Source organism: Herpailurus yagouaroundi, unplaced genomic scaffold (genome assembly GCF_014898765.1).
Source record: "Herpailurus yagouaroundi ecotype Mexico unplaced genomic scaffold, PumYag 165, whole genome shotgun sequence".
NCBI classification, from domain to species: Eukaryota; Metazoa; Chordata; class Mammalia; order Carnivora; family Felidae; genus Herpailurus; species Herpailurus yagouaroundi.
In genome coordinates, this window is record NW_024412406.1 from 16,948,334 (window position 1) to 16,972,279 (window position 23,946).

The 23,946-nt window shown below is 34.7% G+C and overlaps 1 protein-coding gene across 3 annotated transcripts in view; it reads left to right on the forward strand.

Annotated features, from left to right (window-relative positions):
• The window catches only part of ARFGEF1 (ARF guanine nucleotide exchange factor 1), a 151,912-nt gene that overhangs the window by 79,541 nt on the left and 48,425 nt on the right, over positions 1 to 23,946 (forward strand). For all 3 annotated transcript variants that reach the window (XM_040487651.1, XM_040487650.1, XM_040487653.1), the window contains 10 exons: positions 1,069 to 1,244; positions 2,417 to 2,550; positions 6,152 to 6,386; positions 13,494 to 13,593; positions 13,699 to 13,838; positions 13,945 to 14,053; positions 14,743 to 14,944; positions 18,900 to 19,011; positions 19,349 to 19,554; positions 19,808 to 19,892. In XM_040487651.1, the coding sequence (XP_040343585.1) occupies positions 1,069 to 1,244; positions 2,417 to 2,550; positions 6,152 to 6,386; positions 13,494 to 13,593; positions 13,699 to 13,838; positions 13,945 to 14,053; positions 14,743 to 14,944; positions 18,900 to 19,011; positions 19,349 to 19,554; positions 19,808 to 19,892 (1,499 nt within the window). The remainder of the gene's footprint in view (positions 1 to 1,068; positions 1,245 to 2,416; positions 2,551 to 6,151; positions 6,387 to 13,493; positions 13,594 to 13,698; positions 13,839 to 13,944; positions 14,054 to 14,742; positions 14,945 to 18,899; positions 19,012 to 19,348; positions 19,555 to 19,807; positions 19,893 to 23,946) is intronic.

The following is a 23,946-nucleotide window of genomic DNA, read 5'->3' on the forward strand; positions in this document are numbered from 1 at the left end:
CAGCTTTAGAGTAGGGGCATGAACTTTCATTACTGAATCAATCAGAAATTGGGCATATATTACCATATATCTACAGAATTATAGCTACCACTTATTGTGAATCATTTATGTTCTTTATGTGTTGTGTGTGTGTAGGGTATGTGTGTTTTGGTGATTCCTCATTAACATTATTTTTGCTGCTGATGAAGAAACTGAGACAAAGAAAGATGAAATAAGTTATCCAGTTAAATGGGAAAGACACGATTGAAACATAGGTCTTTCCTATTTCAAAATCTACTCAGTATAGTATATTTCCCTTGCTTATAGTTCTCTTTTGATTGATAGCATGAAATGAGCAATTTCCTGCTAGTTATGGCCACAGACATGTATGTATTTCTTTCTTAAAATAACATAATTATATCTACAGTAGTTACAAAACTTGGTATTATTTGTAATATCTGTTCTACCAGAAATCATTTATTTCTGTTTATATTAATTAAAAGTATGATTATTCAGAGTGACATACTAAAAAATATTCAGGGGTATAGACCATTTTTTCCATATATGTGTTCCAAAGAATATGGAGTTATTAATAGGTATTCTAAAAAGGGGAAGAGGAGCTCATTGTAAAATAAATTTTGGAAACACTACATATCATATATTCTCTTTGGAGAGCAAATTAAAGACTGTAATAAAGAAAGCTATTTCCCAGTATTTCTCTAACTTGCTTGATAATGGGATATTTTTTTTTTTTTTGGAAGACACTGTCTTAACATCTTAAAGAATTAGCATTCATTAGAACCAAGTTTAGTAGATGATAATATAGACTAAAAGTAAGCTTCTCTTTTGGCACATCCCAGTTAGCCTTTCATCAGCTGAGTGTGTTTCATAGCTAGAGCTACTTAAGGATTGTATTTGGATGTATTCCAAATGCATACTTACTACTAAGTATACTAACCTTTAAATGGTGCCAATTCATACTATTTCACATTGCTTTCCTGCCATTGTTGCGTTTTAAATACTCTTTGTGCCTTTTCAGTATACTTAAGTCAGATATATTTGCATGTTTTTTTATTCTTACCATTTTAGATATGGGAGAAAGGACGACTATAAATGCAAGTGCAGATGGCAACATTGGAACTATAGAGGATGGTAGCGACAGTGAAAATATCCAAGCAAATGGAATTCCAGGAACACCAATTTCTGTTGCATATACACCATCTTTACCTGATGACAGATTGTCTGTCTCTTCCAATGATACTCAGGTATAAATGGGGGGCAGCAGATGTCCTGTTAATCTTACACATTTATAGGCTACCAGCACTTTGTGGTGAATGTATCCAGTTGATAATGCTTGCTGATTACAGTTTGGGGAAATAAAGACTTAGTTTTTTCTCACTGATACAAATCAAAGCAGTTTATTCCCTAAATATATTGATAGCTAAATTTCCAACTCTAAGCTGTGTTTCATAGGTGTTCACATCTTCTCTTTGTACACCCCATTGAAATTACATTTAAAAAGAACATTTTTATCATATATTTGTAGGACAGAATTGTAGTATCACTGGATGAGGAAGAACTTTTAGAAATCTAGGGAACTTCATCTTACTTTCATTCAGGGCTAAATGAAATCTGAACTATGGTAGTGATAAGGTTCTCCCAATCCCCCCTACCCTATATTTAGTGTGTTTTTATTCTTATCCTTGTAATTTTTTTTTAATGTTTATTTACTTTTGAGAGAGAGAGAGAGCATGAGTTGGGAGGAGCAGAGCGAGAGGGAAACACAGAATCTGAAGCAGGCTCCAGGCTCTGACCTGTCAGCACAGAGCCCAACGCAAGGCTCGAACCCATAAACTGTGAGATCATGACCTGAGCCGAAGCCGACACTTAACCAACTGAGCCACCCAGGCGCCCCTTCTTATCCTTTTAGATAAGGAAGTCCTACCCTGTATCATTGACCCGTATATAGGGTTCAACTTTCTTGGCCTTGTTGACCTTCATCAGTTAATAAGTTTTAAACATTGCCTTGACAATTTCTGCTGTCTTATGTCTATCTGTGCAGAATAGCTAAAATAGGACAAAAACAGAAAACACCAAATGACAGGTAGTAAAAAGCATGGTTTAGGCAATGGATGAGGTGTCTTGTCAGGGCATGATGTGCTAGATTTTGTTAGTAATGGTATGAAATGGATAAATTTTGAAGAGTTTTTGGTAGCAAAGAGAGAATATTTTTAAATAATTTATTTTTTTAAGGTATTTATTGTTGGGGAGCTAGGGTGGTATGTCAGATTAAAGAGAAGCAATGTGGCAAATTCTTCATCAGGTTTTTTTTCCAATAGAACCCCCTGTATTACTGAACTGAATAGAATACATAGAAGGCTGAAATGATTTTACACTGTCAAATGTCTCTATTTACATGGTATATTAACTTGTTTAGGAATCTGGAAATTCTTCAGGACCTTCACCTGGTGCTAAGTTTTCCCACATTTTACAAAAGGATGCCTTTCTAGTATTCAGGTCATTGTGTAAACTGTCCATGAAACCACTGTCAGATGGACCCCCAGATCCAAAGTAAGTCATTGGCTATTCTGCTTGACACATACAGTATTTAATCTTGAAAACTTACTGTAAGATAGTCTTTGGATTTTCTTATGTTCTTTTTGTCCTGTAGAACCCTGAAAAATGTATTTTAGGATTATTTTGCCTTTTTAAAAAATTTTTTTTAATGTGTATTTATTTTTGAGAGAGAGAGAGAGCAAGCATGAGCAAGTGGGGGAGGGGCAGAGAGAGATGGAGACAGAATCTGAAGCGGGCTCCAGGCTCCGAGCTGTCAGCACAGAGCCCGACACGGGGCTTGAACTCATAGACCGTGAGATCATGACCTGAGCCGAAGTCGGACATTCAACCGACAGAGCCACCCAGGCGCCCCAGGATTATTTTGCCTTTTAAAAAATGTACTTGAAAAATAGTTCCAAAATTGCTAGATAACTTATACTATTTCCCAAAGTATACCAGCAACATTAGGGGATTGTGCTTGGTACATAATAGGTGCTCAATAAATATTGAATGATTGAAAGAATTCTTATTTCAATATTATAAATAACTTTGGAGTTAAAATAGCCCTGTTATATGTAGCCTCATGCTAGGTTTCTGAAAGCTACCAGTTGAAAGTTAATAAAACTAAGAGAAATAAATTTTAAAATTATTATGAAAGGTATTATGTATTCATTAAGATCTGAAAAATGCCATGATACCTTTCTCTGTGGGGAGCAGGGAATACTTAGAGATAGGAGTCACTTGTCTGGTTCCTGTCGAATGTGTAAGTTTAAGCCATAGGAAAGTGCCATTTGTAAGTCATAAGTTGTCAAATATCTTTCATTTCCTGTGAGTCAAATGTAACTGATACTTGCTTAACACTGGGTTTGGACACTCTTAATGTTGCAGCATGATGTAATATAGCATGACAATTTTAGGAGAACTTTCTGGAGAAAGAAATCTTAAAGAAGGCCTCAGTGACTTTGAGAAAAGAATATTGAAATAGTGGAGAAATGTAAGCAATGCTATTTCATTTTTTAAAACTGTAGAGCATTTCAGTTTCTAAATGTCAGCTGAGAAGAAAGACTAGAAGCAGTTACATTTGTTATATTTTCTATAGTTTTATTTTGTCACATTGTACTGATTCAGTGAGAAACATCTTTTAAACCCCACAGCCAAAAGTTCTAAAATCATTTTAGGCTCAAATCCTGGGAGTCAGAGATATAACTTACTGATTTTTCTTTATTTTGAAAATGTAAACTCTACAGAAAAAGGATTAAAGTTGTTCAGATTGCAATGTAAATTTGATTATACCCTATGTATGTTACAAATATGTATTCAAAATTTTTTCAATTTTTTATTCTCACTATGAAAAGAAAAATAACCATCTCATTCTGAATTGTTAAAGACTTTAAGGAGGTAGTAACTTAAGAATTTGGTGTTATTGCTGAAGGCCATCTTTGCCTTGATTTGAAAATGTTATTAATCTTAAAAGTCTCAGATGTTTAGTTTTCCAAGTCAGATGTAAAAAAGTGTGATTTGAAAAACTATAAACAGAAAAGGGAGAATTCTTTAAAGTGCCCAAAATGAAAAGAACACAAAAGAAAATAGATGAATTTTGAGGAGTACTATGGGGGAAGGGCATTCATTTAGCTCTATAAAAAGAATATAGTTTTGGAGATCTGAAATCTTTAATATTACAAAGGATTCTTATAAGGAATAATGTAAATTATCCTTCTACTCTGTGGGTTTAAACCAAATATTAGGAAATTTTGAACATAGAAAAGACCTTGATCATCAGGGACATTAAACATTGGAATTGAATACTGAAGAAATTAAATTTTCTAAACTCTTCTAAAGAATATATGGTTTTCTCTCTTGAATGATTTTTTTCTAAAATTAATGGCTTTTTGTAGTTATGTTTTTGTTTTGTTTTGTTTTTTTGTCTTTGCTTCTCTTGATACTTTGTGATGTTGCTAAGATGATGATCCAGGAAATGTTTGTTAAGCTTGATTCATAGTTTGAAACTACCCCATTAAAATCTGCAGACCTGAAATTTCTAGCATCTTTTGCCTATAAAAGTGTCCTTTATTGTGTCATAAGACAATCATTTGATCATTTCTTCATTAATTAATGCCTTATAGATAGTAAGTAGTTAATAAATGTTTAGATGAGTGCATGAATAAATCCATGAGTTACATTGAGCATGTGCTAGGTACAAGGCATTTTGTTAGAGCTGGGGATACAAAAATAACTTACAACAAAAACTCATGTGTTAGAGAATAGTAGGCTGCAGGTTTTAATAACTATTGGAATTGAGCAAAAAAGATGGTAAATTAGCTAGACTAGGAAGTAGCCATAACATAAAAGCCTTGGAAGGCTTCAACATGAAGGGGAGATACTTCACCCATTTCATGTTTTCCTATAGCTATTTAAAATCTTCTCACTGTTTCTAACTTGATTTATTTAATGTGTGTGTGTGTGTGTGTGTGTGTGTGTGTGTGTTTTATACTATATTTGCTGCACATATATAGATTCAGAGGCATAGCCATCTTGGAAAGTTGATATGTAATAATGAGCCATGATATTATTGGTTCCAGTTTTATTTCAAAGATGGTAATATTTGTGTGATTCCCACTTACATGAAATTAAATATTCCTTGTTAGAGTTTCTTAGGTCCTTGAATTACTTGGCACTTAAAAACTGTAAAATTTTTAAAGTAGAAATCAGGAACAATTAAGTTTACTGTCTGTGGTGTGAATGCGACTGATAATAGCATTTGGTATAAAAAGAATTAGCTGCTAGAACGTTTAAGTGTGTTCTGCATTTGAAAAGTTGCCTGGGATCCAATCTTCCTGGTCTGTTGGACTTAAGATGCCTGCTTTAATGGGAGAAAAATTATATTTGTGAAATCTGATAATTATAATGCTAGATACTGAGTAGAATATGGCATGGTGTATTGATCAGAGAAAAAAGTGAAAATTTAAGCTGAAAGGGTAGTTTTTTGCTTTTCATTATTTAAAATATTTGGAATAAATGGGTAAACTTTAAGAGATAAATGTTCTGAAAGCCTCTTTGTATTTCAAAAAAGAAAACAACTTAAGTGGTTATTGAAAAAGTAACCTTGAAGTAGTCCTGTAACTTGGTCATATAACCAAAACTTTTTTAGGATTTTTGAGTAGCATGCCTAGGAAAAAAGCACATTATATACGAAACTATTATATACTATGGAACTATTATATACTAAATAAGGTACTTAATCTGAGAAGAGTTCGTGGTATTTTCAAAAAAGTGAAATACACTTGTGAAAGAAAGGAAGAAGGAATAAATCTTTATTTTTCTTGTCTCGTGGAACAGTGTGTTGATTTTAAATATGTGTGGATGATTGTTTTCCATTTAAAAAGTTTATGAAATTATGTGCTTCTTGAGAACATAAGTGGAACTAACCCATTCATTACTAATGGCGAAGTATTTGTATTATTCATATACTGTACTTTGTTTACGTTGTAGACTTTTCTGTTCCTCTCTATTTAAAATTTGGTGAAATTATGTGGTACCAGGAAATATCTTTGGAACAGCTTTTAATACCATGACACTAAATTTGTCCATATACTTTGCCCTCTCTTTTACATTTTAGGTCTCATGAGTTGCGATCCAAGATTCTTTCATTGCAGTTACTTCTATCCATTCTGCAGAATGCAGGACCTGTTTTCAGGACAAATGAAATGTTTATTAATGCTATTAAGCAGTATCTCTGTGTCGCACTCTCAAAAAATGGAGTCTCATCTGTTCCAGAGGTTTTTGAGCTTTCTCTTTCCATATTTCTTACTTTGTTGTCAAACTTCAAGACGCATCTGAAGATGCAAATTGAGGTATGTTCTGCATTTAGGCATTGTTGGGTATTTCATTTGTTTAATGTTAAATCAGATTATTAATACCCTAGAAGGTTTTTCAGAATGTAAAATAATATTAGTGTATTGTTGTGAACAGTTAACCCTTAAACAGTAGTGCTTTGAACTAAGTAGGCCCAGTTACATGTGAATTTTTTTCACTAAGTGCAGGTACAGTAGTGTAAATGTATTTTCTCTTCCTTATGATTCCCTCCTTCCCTCATTCTTCCTTCCCTATCTTTCCTTTCTTTCTGTCTTTTCTGTCTTGAGAGAGAGAGAGAGAGGGAGTGAGTGAGCGAGCCAGGGATGTTCAGAGAGAATCCCAAGCAGGCTCCATATTGACACTGCATAGCCGAGTGCAGGAGTTAAACTCATGAACTGCAAGATCGTGACCTGAGCCAAGATCAAGAGTCAGATGCCTACTCCACTGAGCCACCCAGGCACCCCCCCTTATTATTTTCTTTTTTCTTTGTTTTAAGTTTATGTATTTATTGAGAAGGAGAGAATGAGTGAGGGAAGGACAGAGAAAGGGGAACAGAGGATCCAAAGCAGGCTCTGTGCCAATAGCCAAGGTTGGAAGCTTAACCGACTGAGCCAACCAGGTGCCCCACCTCTTTACGATTTTCTTAGTAACATTTTCTTTTCACTAGTTTAGTTGATTATAAGAATACAGTATACAATACATATATAATACAAAATATGTGTTAGTTGAATGTTTATGTTGTTGTTAGGCTTCTAGTCAACAGTAGGGTATTAGTAGTTAAGTTTTTGGGAGTTAAAGTTCTATGTGGTGATCAGTGCCCTTGACCCTCACATTGTTCAAGAGTCAGCTATGCTGCTTTTTTTTCCATTTACCCATTTAACTAACATGTACTTATGAAATACTAAGCACTGGGTAAACACTGAGAATACAAAATCAAATTAAGACACAGCTCCTCCTTCAAGGAATTTATACTGGTTGAGTGATTCTAGTTGTCTTGAGTTAATTTGGCCCTCACAATAATTTTGCCATTGTGTATATGGCATGTAATAATAAATTTGGTTATCTTAAAAGAAAGTTGCAAAATATACTTTATATATATGGTTTTAAGCCATCGAAGTCTTGGGTACTTTAAAGAGGCTATTATTAGTAAGGATTATATTTTTAAGGTTATATTTTAGGAATTTGACATTTTAATTTTTGCTTTGTATTATTTTTCTAATGTGTATATTTTATTTCTGAAGTTTTATCCCCGGGTCTTAATGGTCATGTGGTGCTAAAATGTTTCCAGAGACTTGGTAGAACTAATAAATTAGGGAGTTTTCCAGCCATGGCTGCACATACAATGCAGGTGTATCAGTTTGTGATCTTTTGTTTTCACTTTCAAATAATTGAATGTTTAAAAATGGTATTTATGTTTTACTGGACTTAATTGGTGCTTGTTTCCATTTACCAGTTGTTATTATATTGTCTCGGTTGGGACATTATACATTTTAGAAACCCTCGCTTTTATGCTAGTTAGCTTTCAACTATGTGTTTGATAGGCAGGTTGCATTTTAATTGTTACAATTTTTTAAAACTGAAGTATAGTTGGCACACAATGTTACATTTGTTTCAGGTGTACGACATAGTGATCTGACAACTCCGTACATTATGCTCTGCTCACCACAAGTGTAGCTGGCATCTGTCACCATACAATGCTATTAAAATGCCACTGACTATACTTTTCATTACCATGATTTATCTATTCCATAACTAGAAGCCTGTATCCCCCAATACCTTTTACTTATTTATAATTCTTATAAATTTTATATTTAATCCTAACTAAAGATTGATAATTCATTAGCTCACAGAACAGATACATTATCATTTTCCCAGAGATTTGAGATGGTTAAAACAATCACACTTTATTACTAATCTACAGTATCTATTAAAATTCACATAGGATATTATGGGAATAAGACCAAATAAAGCCTTGATATTTTAAGTGAAAAGTTTTTATATTGGGGCCAAATTTTGGACAGGAAATAATTTCTGGTACATATATATTGCCAAATTTTAGTTTGTCTTATATCTGTTAAAATAACGGAAGGCATTTAACTAGGTAGGAGTAGTTGCTATTTTTTGATAGTTTTTTCCCCATTATCTTCAGGAACTACAAATGAAGGAGATTAAAAAAAACCCAACTTTTGGAACTTTTGCTTCCATACTAACCCAAAAGTCTTTCATTTGATGATGAAGCATTTGGATTGCCATTAGATTATTTTGAAAGACTGTATTCATTTACTTAGAGATTTTTGAATGCAACTTTTTAAAGTACTGTTTAGTAGACTGTGAAATATAAATTCATAGGGAACCAGGTATCACAAAAGTCATTTAAATTGGGATTACTATTTTTGTAGATTAAATGCAAATTAAATGCAGATTTATTCAATATATAAAATTTTTGGAAGCACAAATTTAAAAGGAAATACTAGTAAAAATTTCCTTTCTCCTCAGATGGTAGATTCTCATTACAAAATTGTTTTAATACTGTTCTGTATATTTAAAGAGATTACATGTATTTTGGGGCGCCTGGGTGGCGCAGTCGGTTGGGCGTCCGACTTCAGCCAGGTCACGATCTCGCGGTCCGTGAGTTCGAGCCCCGCGTCAGGCTCTGGGCTGATGGCTCGGAGCCTGGAGCCTGTTTCCGATTCTGTGTCTCCCTCTCTCTCTGCCCCTCGCCCGTTCATGCTCTGTCTCTCTCTGTCCCAAAAATAAATAAACGTTGAAAAAAAAAATTAAAAAAATAAATAAATAAATAGAGAGATTACATGTATTTTACTCTCCATTGTCCCTTATGGGGAGATTGAGGATCAGACAAGATAAATGTAAATCTGTTTTTGAAAATACTAAGCATGTTCAAATGCTTGATAAGCTGTATTCTAGTTGGAGAAAACAAAGCCAACATATGAAAACCTACATTTGCAAAGCAGTGTTGAAATTGTTATTACATGAATATTCATTTTATGAGAATATACACTTCAGAGTTTCTGTAAAGTGATTTTTCTGTGGACATTAACTTACATGTTTATATCAGAAAATAGTTTATGCACAACTTTTCAAGAAAATATCTATTTGCAGACAAAGTGTTTATGATAGTATTGTTATTCTACATACGTTACGTTATAGGTGCTCTTTAAATCTTTTTTTTTTTAATTTGGTTTTTCTAGAGCCCCTGTTGATAAGCATGGTGTCTTAAATACAATTGAAGGCTGTTGCTTATTAGTACAGTTTGATAATCCATAGAGAGTAGCTAAAGTTTTCATTTTCCTCTTTCTCCCAATCTAGTGGTTTTATTTATTCCATAAATTGGAGAGTTCCAAACTTTTTTTTATGTATTTGTTTGTTGAATATAATTGACAATATTAGTATCAGGTGTACAACATAGTGATTCAGCATATGTGTACCTTGCAGGATGGTCACTGTAATAAATCTAGTTACCATCTATTACCTTACAAAGTTAATACAAAATTATAACTATATTCCCCATACTTGGTATTACATCCCCAAGACTTATTTTATAACTGAAAATTTATACCTCTTAATGCCCTGGACCTGTTTTGCACCTCCACATCTTCATCCCTCTGTCAGACACCAGTCTGTTTTCTTTATCTAGGAGTCAGGGGCTTTGTTTCCTTTTGTTTGTTTTTTTGTTTTTTGGACTCCACATGTAAGTGAAATCATGCAGTATTTGTCTTTTTCTGTCTTATTTCATTTAGCATAATACCCACAAGATTCATCCATGTTGTTGCAGATAACAAGATTTGTTTTATATGAGTAGTGTTCCATTGTACATAAATATCCTATCTTCCTTATCCATTCATCTACCAGTAGACTTGGAGATTGTTCCTGTATCTTGTCTATTGTAAATAACGCTGCAGTAAACATAGGGATCATCTATCTTTTCAAATTAGTGTTTTCATTTCTTTGTAGAGATATCCATTAGTGGAATTGATGGATTATATTGTAGCTCTACTTTTAATCTTTTGAAGAACCTCCATACTGTTTTCAATAGTAGCTGTGCTACATTGTAAACTGTACAAGAGTTCCCTTTTCTCTACATCCTTGCCAACACTTGTTATTTCTTATCTTTTGGATAATAGATGTTCTGATAGGTTTAAGGTGGTTTCTTGTTGTGGTTTTGATTTGCATTTCCCAGGTATATACATACCTTTATATATTTATATGAATATGTATGTGTATGTATGTATTTATATGTATTTAATGTTTGCTTATTTTTGAGAGAGGAAGAGAGACCAAGCATGAGTGGGAAAGGGGCAGAGAGAGAGGGAGACACAGAATCCGAAGCAGGCTTCAGGCTCTGAGTTGTCAACACAGAGCCTGATCCGCGGCTCGAACTCACTAACTGTGAGATCATGACCTGAGCTGAAGTCGGACGCTTAACCTACTGAACCACCCAGGCGCCCCTGCATTTCCCTGATTGAGCATCTTTTCAATGTGCCTGTTGGCCGTCTGTATGTCTCCTTTGGAAAAATGTCTGTTTTTATCCTCTGCCCAGTTTTTAATTGGTTGGGTTTTTGTTTTGTTTTGTTTTGTTTTGTTGCTATTGAGTTGTGTAAGCTCTTTATATATGTTAGATATTAACCCCTTATTAAATATATGGTTTGCAAATGTCTTCTTCCATTCAGTAATAGTGGTTTCTTCACTGTGCAGAAGCTGTTTAGTTTGATATAGTCCCATTTGTTTAATTTGTTTAATTTGTTTAATGCTTTTGTTTCCCTTGCCTTTAGAATCAGATCCAAAAAGACATCACCAAGATTGATGTCAAGAAGCTTACCACCTATGTTTTCTTCTAGGAGTTTTATGGTTAAAGGTCTTACTTTCAAGTCTTTAATCATTTTAAGTTAATTTTGCATATGATGTAAGATAGTGGTTCAGTTTCATCATTTCACATACAGCTAGCTGTCCAGTTTGCCCAACACCAGTGATTGAAGGGACTGATTACTGATTCAGTCTCCTTTCTAGTAATTGGTCTATTCAGATTTTCTATTTCGTCCTGATTCAGTCTTGGAAGATTGTGTGTTTCTAGTAATTTATCCATTTCTTCTAGTTGTCCCATTTGCTGGTATATAATTGTTCATAGTAGTCTTCTGTGATCTTTTGTATATCGGTGAAATCAGTTGTAACCTACTGTTTCATTTCTGATTTTATTTGAGCCCTGTCTCTTTTTTCTTGGTCAGTCTACCTGAAGGTTTGTCAATTTGTTTATCTTTTCAAAGAATCAGCTAATTGTTTATTGACCTTTTCTACTGTCTTTTTAGTCCATATTTATTATTTTTTACTCTGATCTTTACTATTTCCTTCCTTCTACTGAGTTTAGGTTCCATGTATTCTTCTTTTTCTAATTCCCTAAGGTGTAAAGTTAAGCTGTTTAATTGAGACTTCTCTGGTTTCTTGAAGTAGGCTTTAGGCTTGTATTGCTGTGATTCCCCTCTTAGAACCACTTTTGCTGCATCATACAGAATTTGGGATGTTGTATTTTTCTTTTTTCTTTTGGTGGTTATGACCCAGTTGATCAGTAATGTGTTGTTTAATCTCCACATATTTGTAGTTTTTCCATTTTTCTTCTTGTAATTTCTAATTTTAAACATTTGTGGTTGAAAAAGATGTTTGCTATGATTTCACTCTTCTTGAATTTTTGAGACTTGTTTTGTGGTTTGACATGTGATCTGTCCTGGAGAGTGTTCCACGTGCATTTAAGAAGAATGTGTATTCTGTTTTTGGATCCTGTATGCAGTTAACCCTTGAACGAAACAGGGCTAGTGACACTGACCTCCTGCATAGCAAAAAATCCACGTTAAATTTCTGACTACCCCCAAAATTACCTACTAATAGCCTACTGTTGACTGGAAGCTTTACCGATAACATAAATAGTCAATTAACATACATTTTGTATGTTCTGTGTAAGTATTTATTGGCTGCCTACTTTATGCCTTGCAGTGTGGACACAGTACTCAGCAAGAAAGACCCAGTCCCTCCTTCTTAAAAAGTTATGGTCTTACAGGAAATGGTGATGACATTAAGGAAGTAATAGAAATGTATTGGATTTTGTGAAAGAAAAGCACATTTCTTTTGGGCTACCTCAGTTGGTACTTCACCCAATTAGGAGGGAGAAGATGTTAGTCACCTCATGTTATCAGTATGAATTTCTGGAGCACATAACCTTCACAAAGGTTAATATGTGACTTCTGGTGTTTTGTTTTCATTTTGTTTTGTTATCCCCTCTTAAATCAGTCATTTTTCCAAAATAAATTTGAACCTAAAAATTCTTTCTTAGCTCTTAAATCATAATTTGTTTAATTAGGTTGATTAACTCATTGTATTTGACATTATTTGGGGTAAAAAATACTGAAAAATAATTTGTTTACAGACAGTAGAGGTTTCCACCATGAGAGTAATTATAATTTAAGTTTACTTATTTTGAGAGAGAGAGTGCGGATGTGTGTGTAAGCGGGGGAGAGGCAGAGAGAGAATCCCAAGCAGGCTTTACACTGTCTGTGTGGAGCCTGAGGAAGAGTTGGAACGCACAAACTGTTAGATCGTAACCAGAGCTGAAATCAAGAGTTGGAGGCTTAACAGGTGACTGGGCCACCCAGGCGCCCCAGAAGAGTAATTATAAAAAATACCATAGTGTAAGAGATTATTTTTATTGTGTGGATTAGAACATTAGGTACATTTAAATCTAGGAAAATTAAACACCTGGTACTATGATGTCTGTAAAACATAACTGATGAACAGAATATAATTTATACTCTTTGGGGGATTAAACAGTGAAGTATGAATTACATTGGTTTTATAAATGTGTTCATGAAATTATCATGCAGAGGAGGTCCAGATCTTTGCAGATTTATTTTGTAGTGGCTGTGTGATAGCAAACAAAATATTGTGAAGTGCAGTGCTCCTACTACAAGGACTACGCAAAAGGAATTGAACTCCAGAGGAGCCTGGGTCATAATCTCTGCTCTATAGCTTTGGGATATTTAGAAAGTGATCATATATATGAATTATAAACACTATTTTAAACAGAAGTTTTTCCCTAATCACAGGTGTTCTTTAAAGAAATTTTCCTATACATTTTGGAAACTTCTACCAGCTCATTTGACCACAAATGGATGGTTATTCAGACATTGACAAGGATCTGTGCAGGTATTTGAAATTATCTTTCTTTATTATCTTTTCTTATTAAGAGATATTTACTGTACTCCTATACTAGATGCTTCTTGTTAAACGTAATATATTATATTGTTACAGATGCTCAGAGTGTAGTGGATATTTATGTAAACTATGACTGCGACTTAAATGCAGCAAATATATTTGAAAGACTAGTAAATGATCTATCAAAAATTGCTCAAGGACGGGGCAGTCAAGAACTTGGTATGAGTAATGTTCAGGTAAGAACTTTAAAAGCACTTTCAAATTTAAACTTGGCCAAGGAAGAGCTATGTGTTTTCCTTTAAAGAGCTTTTTGTTTTATTCTTTTTATGAATTATTTCGTAGGAACTGAGCCTGAGGAAAAAAGGCTTAGAATGCTTAGTGTCGATTTTGAAGTGTATGGTTGAATGGAGTAAGGATCAGTATGTGAATCCCAACTCTCAGACAACTCTTGGTAAGGTGGCATTTTGAGTTATAATTCTTTGTCATTTCAAGTAAATGATACTTGCGAGAGGATAATTCCAGTTGCCATTAGACCAGTTTTGTGACCTCTTTGCTCATTTAGCTGATAAAGAAGCATTCTGTATGAGTTCAATATGAGCTTTAGAATTATGTATTTCCAACTTAGTTGTCCAAACTTTTTTCTTTCTAAATCTTCCTTGAAATACTTTAAATACCACATTAAAGTGAAGAATATTTATGCAACTTAAGTAAAAGATAATTATAGAAGAAACCTATACAAGCCAAGATGTTTTAAGATTGATTTGTTCACCTATGTTTGGCATTTACCCTTACTAGGAGAAAAACTCATGCTGCAGGTCTACCCTAGTATTATATCAGTCAGCAGTCCTTTGAGGGAAAACTATTCCTTCTGTGGCATGAGCTGAGAGCAGAAACGCAGTGGATACTTAGCACTGCAACTACAAAAAGAACTTTTAATGGTGCAAATTACACAAATACTAATTGCAGTGTGTTTTAGTATCAAAGTATATTGTCTGGGATGGCACCTAATAGTTTGTTTGTATTGCATAATTATCTAAGAAGCATTAAAATATCTTGCCTTACTTGACAATTTTTTTTTTAACCTTTTACATTTTTTTTCTTTGAAAGAATGATTTACTGTATCAGTCTTTCTACTTACAGGTCAGGAAAAACCCTTAGAACAAGAGACGAATGAAATCAAACACCCTGAGACAATAAACAGATATGGAAGTTTAAATTCCCTGGAGTCAACATCATCATCAGGAATAGGCAGCTACAGTACACAGATGTCTGGCACTGATAATCCAGAACAGTTTGAAGTCCTAAAGCAACAAAAAGAAATAATAGAACAAGGAATAGATTTGTGAGTGTCCAATTTTAAGGAGAAATGTTATTGAATATCCTTCTGCTAGTACAGTATCACCCTTTCCCTGGGTTTGTCTACATCTTCAGATTATTTCTGTTTCCTTCTCATTATCACCTTTCATTGACTAAAACTGGGCATAGTTCTCCTACATCCAAGACTTTTGGTGGCTCCTTATTCAGCTCTCCTTGTTTATTGTCGTCTAGCCCAACAGACCCTTATAGTGCACATTAAATTAATTTGCAGTGTATATTATATGCTGTTGATTAATATATCATCTGTGTAGTTTTGTATTGTTCAATTAGTAGCTCAATTATAAAATCCTCCATTATATTTCCTAAGCAGATGACAGGTCAAAAAATTTATAGTATGACACTTCTAATAACTAGCTAGCATTCTCCTTTATAGGTTTTATATTTTCTCCAGTTGAGTTACAAATTTGCTTTCTTTTTTTAAATTTATTTCTTTTGAGAGAGAGAGAATGAGTGGGGGAGAGACAGAGAGAGAGAATCTCAAGCAGACTTCGTGCTGTCAGCATGGAGCCTGACATAGGGCTCAGTCCCATGAACAGCAAGATCACAATCTGAGCCGAAATCAAGAGTTGGACCCTAAACCGATTGAGCCACCCCGGCACCCCTACAAATGTGCTACTCTTGTTATTGATCCCTTGTTCAATGTCATTATATGTTGATTAGGTGATAACTTCCATTGCCAACCTGGCTACTCTACCAGACCCAGATCTTGGGAAGTCTGTTTTCCCACTAAGCTTTATGGCATAAGCCTGCTCCTGGACTGTTTCCTGTCTAAGTAGTACCATGCTGCTTTTATCCCTGTAATTGCCCATCTCTTTCAAAGAGAAGCTGTGAGGAAATGAAGTTGCTGGCATTTCTCCATGAATCTAGCTACTTATAAACTGTTAAAAATTCCCGTGTGCATTTACATGGTTTGCTCCTACTGGAAAGCATTTCTTCCTAACTCTTGAGCAGTGCCTTTTGGTGAATGTTCAAGTTTCCATTTTTTTAATCATTAATATAAAAAAGTTGACAAAATGCATGCACATGTTTTGGTGATAAAATTATAAAAATCTTGCAAAATTGCCTCAGGAAATAGCCACTAATACTTCACTCATTCTAGTTTTTCAGTCAATATTTATCAAAGTCCCATCTGTTCCGGACATTATGCAAGGTCCTAGGGAAACTTGATGAATGAAACAGACATGGCTTCTGAGGGACTCAAGGTCTAATATGTATAATTAGACATTCATATTGAAATTCTGGTTACTCTGCAAACATATATTTGGTGTTTGGGACTGTGTGCCAAGAACCATGAAGGCACTGGGTCTTGTGTTTAAGATTACAGTGTATATAATATGAGCAAAATAGTTTTTTTTTTTTTTTTTTAATAGTACTCTGTCCAGTCTATAATAGTAGACAAAGTGCTGCCAAGGTATGGTAGCTCTGTTTGTGGTACTTGGGACTGAGAGGGAGTCGTGACAGGACTTCAGAGTAGTCTCCTTAGTCTCTACTGCTTTCAGCCCCTGGACTTGATCTCTGCTTCATACTTTTATGAGAATGCTTTCATGTCACTGTGCTCCCATTACACTCTTCCATGACTGTTTGTGGCACCACTCTGTCCTGTTCCTCCTACCATTCTGACCCTTGTCATCTCAGTCTTGTTACGGCCTGTTTATCTCCTGAATACAGCTTAGCATTTCCAGAGTTCTGTCCCTCAGCTCTTTTCTTACTTTGTATTTTCTCCTAGGTGATCATGCTCTTTTTCATGACTTACTTTGTATGTGCTAGCGTGTCACCGCTCCCAGCTGTTACTCTTAACATAAATACCTCTACGGAAGTCCAGAATCATGTCTGTAATTACCTGTCGGACAACTCTGTTGGATACTGCTTAGCTTCTCACACTCAGTATTGTCCATCACCGAATTTTTCAGTCTCCGTTCTCTCCATAATCAATTCCCTAATACATCTACCAAAAATATATTGGTAGATTGGATTGTCTAAAAGACAAACAGAAAACTACTGTTTCTGTATTTCTTATTTAGGCTAGTAACCCCAGCAGGCTACTAAATTTGTAAGCTAGAATTCTGGGAGTTACTTAGATTTTCCCCTTGGATCTAATCTGTCATTAAATTCTGTTGATTCTACTTCCTAAGTATCTGTGCTATTTATCTCTTCTCTCCATCTCCCACAATTGTTCTCTCAAGTCAAACCATCACCATTTCTTGCCTTGACTAGTGTAGTCTTTTAATTGTCCTACCTTTCTTTGGTCTTATTTATTCTCTAGTCTTTTCTCACACTTAGCTAGAGTGATCTCTCTTGAATAAAAGTAAGCTTCTATTTCTCCCCACTTCTGCTTTTAGAGAATAAAGTCACAGTTTCTTATAATTGGATATAATACCCTTCATGATATGGATCTGCTGGACTCTAAGCTTCATCACCCGCCACTTCTTTATCTCATTTCAGCCTTCCAACAATGCAGAGCTGTTTATTCTAATGTCATGCTGTTTTATGCTTCCATGTATTAGTATGACTCCTTCCTCTCTAGGATGTTTTTTTCTTACTCTTTATGAACTGTGTAATCATTCTTCAAACCCCAGTTTCACAGTCCCCTCCCCGGGAAATATATCACAACCATCTCTGTTAGTTATTTCTCTTCTGTGCTATCTTACCTTGTGAATACATTAGTTGTTGCACTTTTACAATTTTTAAAAATCATGTTTATTTTATTAGGGAGAGAGCTTTTAGAGGGCAGAGATTGTGCTTATCTCAGTGAAAAATGTTTGATTTTAATTTATGGTATGAATTAGGACTTGACAGGAGTCATTAGAACAGGTGAGGACATTTCAGACAAAGAGAATGGCATGTGCAGCAGCACGGAGGAAAGGGACATTTGAGGATTACTGTTCAGGATAGCAGAGGCAGGGGTGGGGTAGCAGTCACAGAAAATGAAATGAGAGCATTGAGCTGGATCCAGATTACAGAAGGCCTTATTTTCCATGGAAACAAGTTTTTGTCTTGTTCTTGGCTTTAGCTTACTATGTATGAAGGGTTTTAGTCATAGTAGCTGCAGCATCAGATTTCTGTTTTGGAACGATGTCTTTGCCAGTAGCCTGAAAGATGGGTTAGAATGAGAGCAGAACCAAAGCTAGCAAGACCATTTAAGAACTACTGTAGTACCCTGGTGACAGGCGATGAGGGACCAAAGTAATTAGTGGTGCAATAAAAGTAGAGAGTAAATGATGTGGAAACAAGGAGGTGACATTTGAACTGGATCTCTAAGCATGAACGAGAGTTCCACAGAAAATGAATGGAACAGGTGAAGGTCATGTAGAGGAAATAGACTGCAGAAATGCATTATGCTTAGGAATTGAGAATAGGGTATTTGGGAGTAGATGGGTGAGAGGGGTTGAGATGAACTGGAGCTATGTTGAGAAAGATCTTGTGTATCAGTCTAGTCGGTTTGGACTTGCCTTTGAAAACATTGGTTATGTAGGAATTTTTTCATAAAGGAAATAATGATGTCAGATCATGGTTAAAACAGTCACCAAAATTAAGTTCTTTACTTTAAAAGCAGGAAACTTAGAATGAATCCACTGGGTGTATGTGGAATGAACCAAGATTACTTGAGCATCAAGGTGAATATATATATTAAAAACATGAGACCTTTAGTATTTATATCCTTACTCAAACTGACATTATCTCATCTAGTCTGTGAACTGGTCCATATCTTTGATAAATATGGCCTTTTGCTTGAGAATCTTAAAAGAAAAATAAAACTTTGCATAATGTAATAATTTCTGTATATTTATGTATTGATTATGTTGAATAAACTATTTTCTAGTGGTATTAGAAAATTAATTTACTGGTAGTTTAAGATCTTTTCAGGGAAATGCAAAAGATTTTCTATTTCTAATGTTTCTATTAACTTTAACATCATCTAGATTTAATAAGAAACCAAAGAGAGGAATACAGTACCTTCAAGAACAAGGGATGCTTGGCACTACATCTGAAGATATAGCCCAATTCTTACATCAAGAGGAAAGATTAGACTCAGTAAGAATACCATTTTTTTATTCTAACTTTTTCTGTAAAATTCCTTAATTACATAATGTTCCATACTGTTTTCCCTTTAAAATGCCCTATGTATATAATAAAACTTAAAAAATAACCTAGGTATTCTTATTTTTGCTTTTTAATTTTCTAAACTCAAAAGAATATCATTTTTTTAATAAACACATTTAGTGTGTTTAACTTTTTAGCTTCATGTTTGAAATAGTTAACCCTGTAGACAAAACCTGTGAATCTTACAGATTTTTCTACTTTTTAAATGTCTCTGTGGCAAATGTAGCATTTCATTAGGATATCCTTTTTTTAATCTTTTGTTCTTTAGACTCAAGTGGGTGAGTTCCTGGGAGATAATGATAAATTTAACAAAGAAGTCATGTATGCATATGTGGACCAACACGACTTTTCAGGAAAGGACTTTGTTTCAGCTCTTCGTATGTTTCTGGAAGGATTCCGTCTTCCAGGGGAAGCTCAGAAAATTGATCGATTGATGGAAAAATTTGCTGCGAGATACCTAGAATGCAACCAAGGGTAAGCAAGATTCAAATTCAGGCACTTATGGGTTGCCAGCTATCACTATGCTAGGGAACATCAGGAGATTCATTGTCTCCTGCTCTCAGAGAATTTAGATTGTCTCCAATTTAGAAGTGATGGATGTTCGCGAAAAAAATTGTAGTGTGAGCTAAAACATAAATCCTGAAAGAGAAAAGTAAGGGGGTTTGATTTATTTAAATGCAAGTGTAAAACAATAAAAGTTTATAACATGATGCATTTATTTTTTCAGACAAACCCTTTTTGCTAGTGCAGATACTGCTTATGTTTTGGCTTACTCAATTATCATGCTGACCACAGATCTTCACAGTCCACAGGTATGTGCTCCATGTAACAGATAGTACACATTAACTACATTCTTCTGAATTCAGTAAATAATAGTTGAAATTTTAATCTTATTTAGTGAAACTCATCAACAAATGGGAGTATTTAATGCGGTGTAGTGTACAATTTACAAATGCAGTTTCTGGTAATAATTCTAATTAGACTTTTAGACATTTGCAAAATAAGTCTATATTTGTCCCATGATTGACAGCTATATAAAGCTTAAGATAAATTTTATCGTAAGAATATGCATATATTCTGCCTATACTTATTACAACATGGAAAAACCCTGTATATAGGCATTTTTTCTTTTAAACATTTCAAACTTAACAGAGTGATTAGTATGGGAATCCTGCATGTGCCTATCAACCAGCTTCCAGTTACCGACTTATGGCCAGTCTTACTCAACTTTTATCCTTCCTCTCTCTCCCAGATCATTTGGAAGTAAATCCCAGGTATCATTTCATCTGTATTTATTTCAGTGTATATCTCTGAAAGACACACAGTCTATTTAAAAATAACCACAATACCATTACATCTAAAAATTAACAATAATTTTAAAGTATTAGATATCCAGGCAGTGTTCAGCCTTCCATTTGTTTCTTAGAATGTGTAGTTCCTTCTTAAATATTAAGGTACTGTCACTTGATTTCTTATATCCATTAGCAAAAAAAAAATTTATTTTTATAAGTTTTAGGTATTTCAGGCTTAGTTTCAAAAACATGCTTTGAGTATCTTTGGGGAAAATTATCTTCATAAATTTATCTATTTGCAAGAATTTGTTTGTACTTATGGATAGGCATCTAATGATATCTATTATTCTTAGGAAGTGAAATAAACTATTACTAATCCAAGAGGTATTAGAAAAATTAAAATTTATTTAAAGGTTGAGATTAAATTTTGCAATATAGGGTGTGTGTGTGTGTGTGTGTGTGTGTGTGTGTGTGTGTGTGTGTTTGGAGATGTTTAAGGCAAGGCTTATATGGAAAATATGTATCAAATGTATGAATGGGAATTATATACAGAGTTACCTTCAACAGCTATGCATTTACCAGCGATTTACTTGATTTTATATAGACCTTTCTTAAAAAGTGATTTAATATTTTAGTCATTTAAAAATTGCCTTTGTTATATTGCTGGGAGTATAATTAAAGCAGCTCACTTTCCGGTTTTTATTATGCAGCATACTTTTTTCCTATTATAAGGCAGTCTACAGATATTGACCTATTTGGATAACTTCATATCACAGTTTTCTGTCTGGTGTTTTGGTCCAAACCAATACACTACCTCCATTTGTTTTTAGAATGTTATATTTTTAAAGAATTTGGTTCTGTAAATGAATTGTCAGTGTTCTGTGCATCTGTGTCACATGTACATCCTTGTGTAAGGTATTTTGAGGAAATACTGAAACTTCCTTTAATGTTCTTTCATAGGACCCAGATTGTTAAAAATTTCTGAACACATATCCGTTAGGAAACATCTTGAGAACAGTGTTCTGTCTTCATGGCACTCGTTTGTGTCCATAGAGCATGTGCGTGGAGTCCTGGTCTGGCAGTAGTTAACTGCACTGTGTCAGACTGCTGCTGGCTGGCCTCGTGTCCTGATGTGCAGCCTGCAGCCACAGAACAGCTTATAAGTTTCGGTGAAGGAAACTTCAATTAGAAAACTGAACTAGGGGTGCCTGGCTGGCTCTTGGTTAAGCATCTCTGTTTCAGTTCAGTTCATGATTTCACAGTTTTGTGAAGTTGAGCCCCACGTCGAGCTCTGTGCTGGCAGTGTGGAGTTTGCTTGGGATTCTCCCTCTCTCTCTGCCCCTCCCCCACCCGCACTGTCTCCATCTCTCTCGAATAAATATATAAACTTAAAAAAAAAAATTGAACCCATAATCATGACCCCATATGATTTGATTCAGGACCACATGAACTATAACAAATGACACCATTTTTAAAGAACACAGGTGACTTTAAAGGAATTCCTTAAAACTAATTCTTCTCATTCTTAGTTGTTTTTCAAAGTTAAAATATTTAAACAACTCATTTATGTTCCTTTTTTACCTAGAATATTTATAGTTAGACCACCTTTTATATATTGTGTGAGTCACAATGAATTTTTTAAAAATTTGAGGCATACTTAGAACACATTTAATTTTTAGTGTATATTAATCTACATTGTAATAAGGGATTTAAATACTAAAACTAAACACAGCTTAATTTAAGTGCATGAAAACAAAAGTCAAGAGTAGGGTGTTCCATAAAAGATAAGCAGGAAAAGGAAAAGTAGGGTTATGTGTTATCCTACTTCCAGAATCCCACTGTGTTCTGTTTGAGCAGTATATTTTTATTTGGGGTACCTGAAATTAATGTATTCCCTACTCCCACTTCCACCTCCCAACCCAGATGCACAAGCATAGTATACAGCTACTTCAGATTTTTTACCAAGACTTCTTTTTGTCTCTGGTACAATACTAAAAACAACATGCCATGCTTAAGATTTCCAGGTAATGTTTCTCTTTTTTAGCCTCTTACTGACAGCACTTATATGGTCTTTTATTTTAGTAACCCTATGTCATTGTTAATTAGTATTTATCAGAACTTCAGGTGAAACTTTCCTTCATTCGTTCGTTTGTTTGTTTGTTTTATTTTTGGTGCTGACTCAGATGAGGGTTTTTTGGTTTGTTTTTTTTACTGTTTATTTTTGAGAGAGAGAGAGAGCGTGCATGTGCGCAAGTGCACAACTGGGGGAGGGGCAGAGAGAGGAGACACAGAATCCTAAGCAGGCTCCAGGCTCTGAGTGGTCAGCACAGAGCCCGATGCTGGGCTCAAACCCACCAACTGAGATCATGACCTGAGCCACCCAGGTGCCCCAAGATGAGTTTTTAGAGTTAGGACTTGCTTGCTTTCTATGTGTCTTATAAATTTACAGGAAGAGCCTTATCTTTAGAATGCCTTAAATTCTTCATGGGAGATGGTAGGAATATATTTAATTAAATATGTGTGTGTGTGTATATGTGTGTGTGTGTACATATATATATATTTAAATAAGTTAAAGCATGTTTTATCATGCTTCACATTACTGCATTTTGTAGGTAATAGTGTTTTTACAAATTGAAGGCCTGTAGCAACCCTGCATCAAGCAAGTCTATCAGCACCATTTTTCCAACGGCATTTGCTTATTTCATGGGTCTGTCACATTTTGGTGATTCTTACAATATATCAAACTTTTCTTTATTATTACATTTGTTACAGTGATCTGTGTTCAGTGATTATGACTTGTTGAAAGCTGAGATGATGGTTAGCATTTTTTAGCAATAAAATATTTTTGAATTTAGATAGGTACATTGTTTTTGTAAGACATAATGCTTGATAGACGATAGTATAGTGTAAGTATAAATTTTGTATGCACTAGGAAACCAAAAAATTAATTTGAGTCACTTTATTGCAATATTCACTTTATTGCTGTAGTCTGGAACCAAACAAACACAGCCTGTAATTTCTCTGGGTTTTGTCCAGATAAAAACATTTTGGTTGTGCTAGTTCTCAACTTTGGTGACAGGGCTGCATCTTACAAATTACAAGCTTGTACTCCACAGATTGATGAAGGTATGCTGTAAGACATTCCTGGTCAGAGTACTCTTAACAAGACAAAATGTTCTGAGGACACTTGACCCAGATCACCTAACCTTCATTTACCACAATGAGTCAGTCAAAGAAACTGTTATCTGATTTAAATAAATTCGGCTATTACTTTGCATCCACTGTTACGTAAAATTAGCTTTTAAATCTTTACAACATATTTCTGCCCCCCCCCCCACTAAGATTTGAATCTTTTTGATACCATGTTTTTAATACTTGTCATGGTCCTTTTTTTTTTTAATTTTTTTTTTTTCAACGTTTATTTATTTTTGGGACAGAGAGAGACAGAGCATGAACGGGGGAGGGGCAGAGAGAGAGGGAGACACAGAATCGGAAACAGGCTCCAGGCTCTGAGCCATCAGCCCAGAGCCCGACGCGGGGCTCGAACTCACGGACCGCGAGATCGTGACCTGGC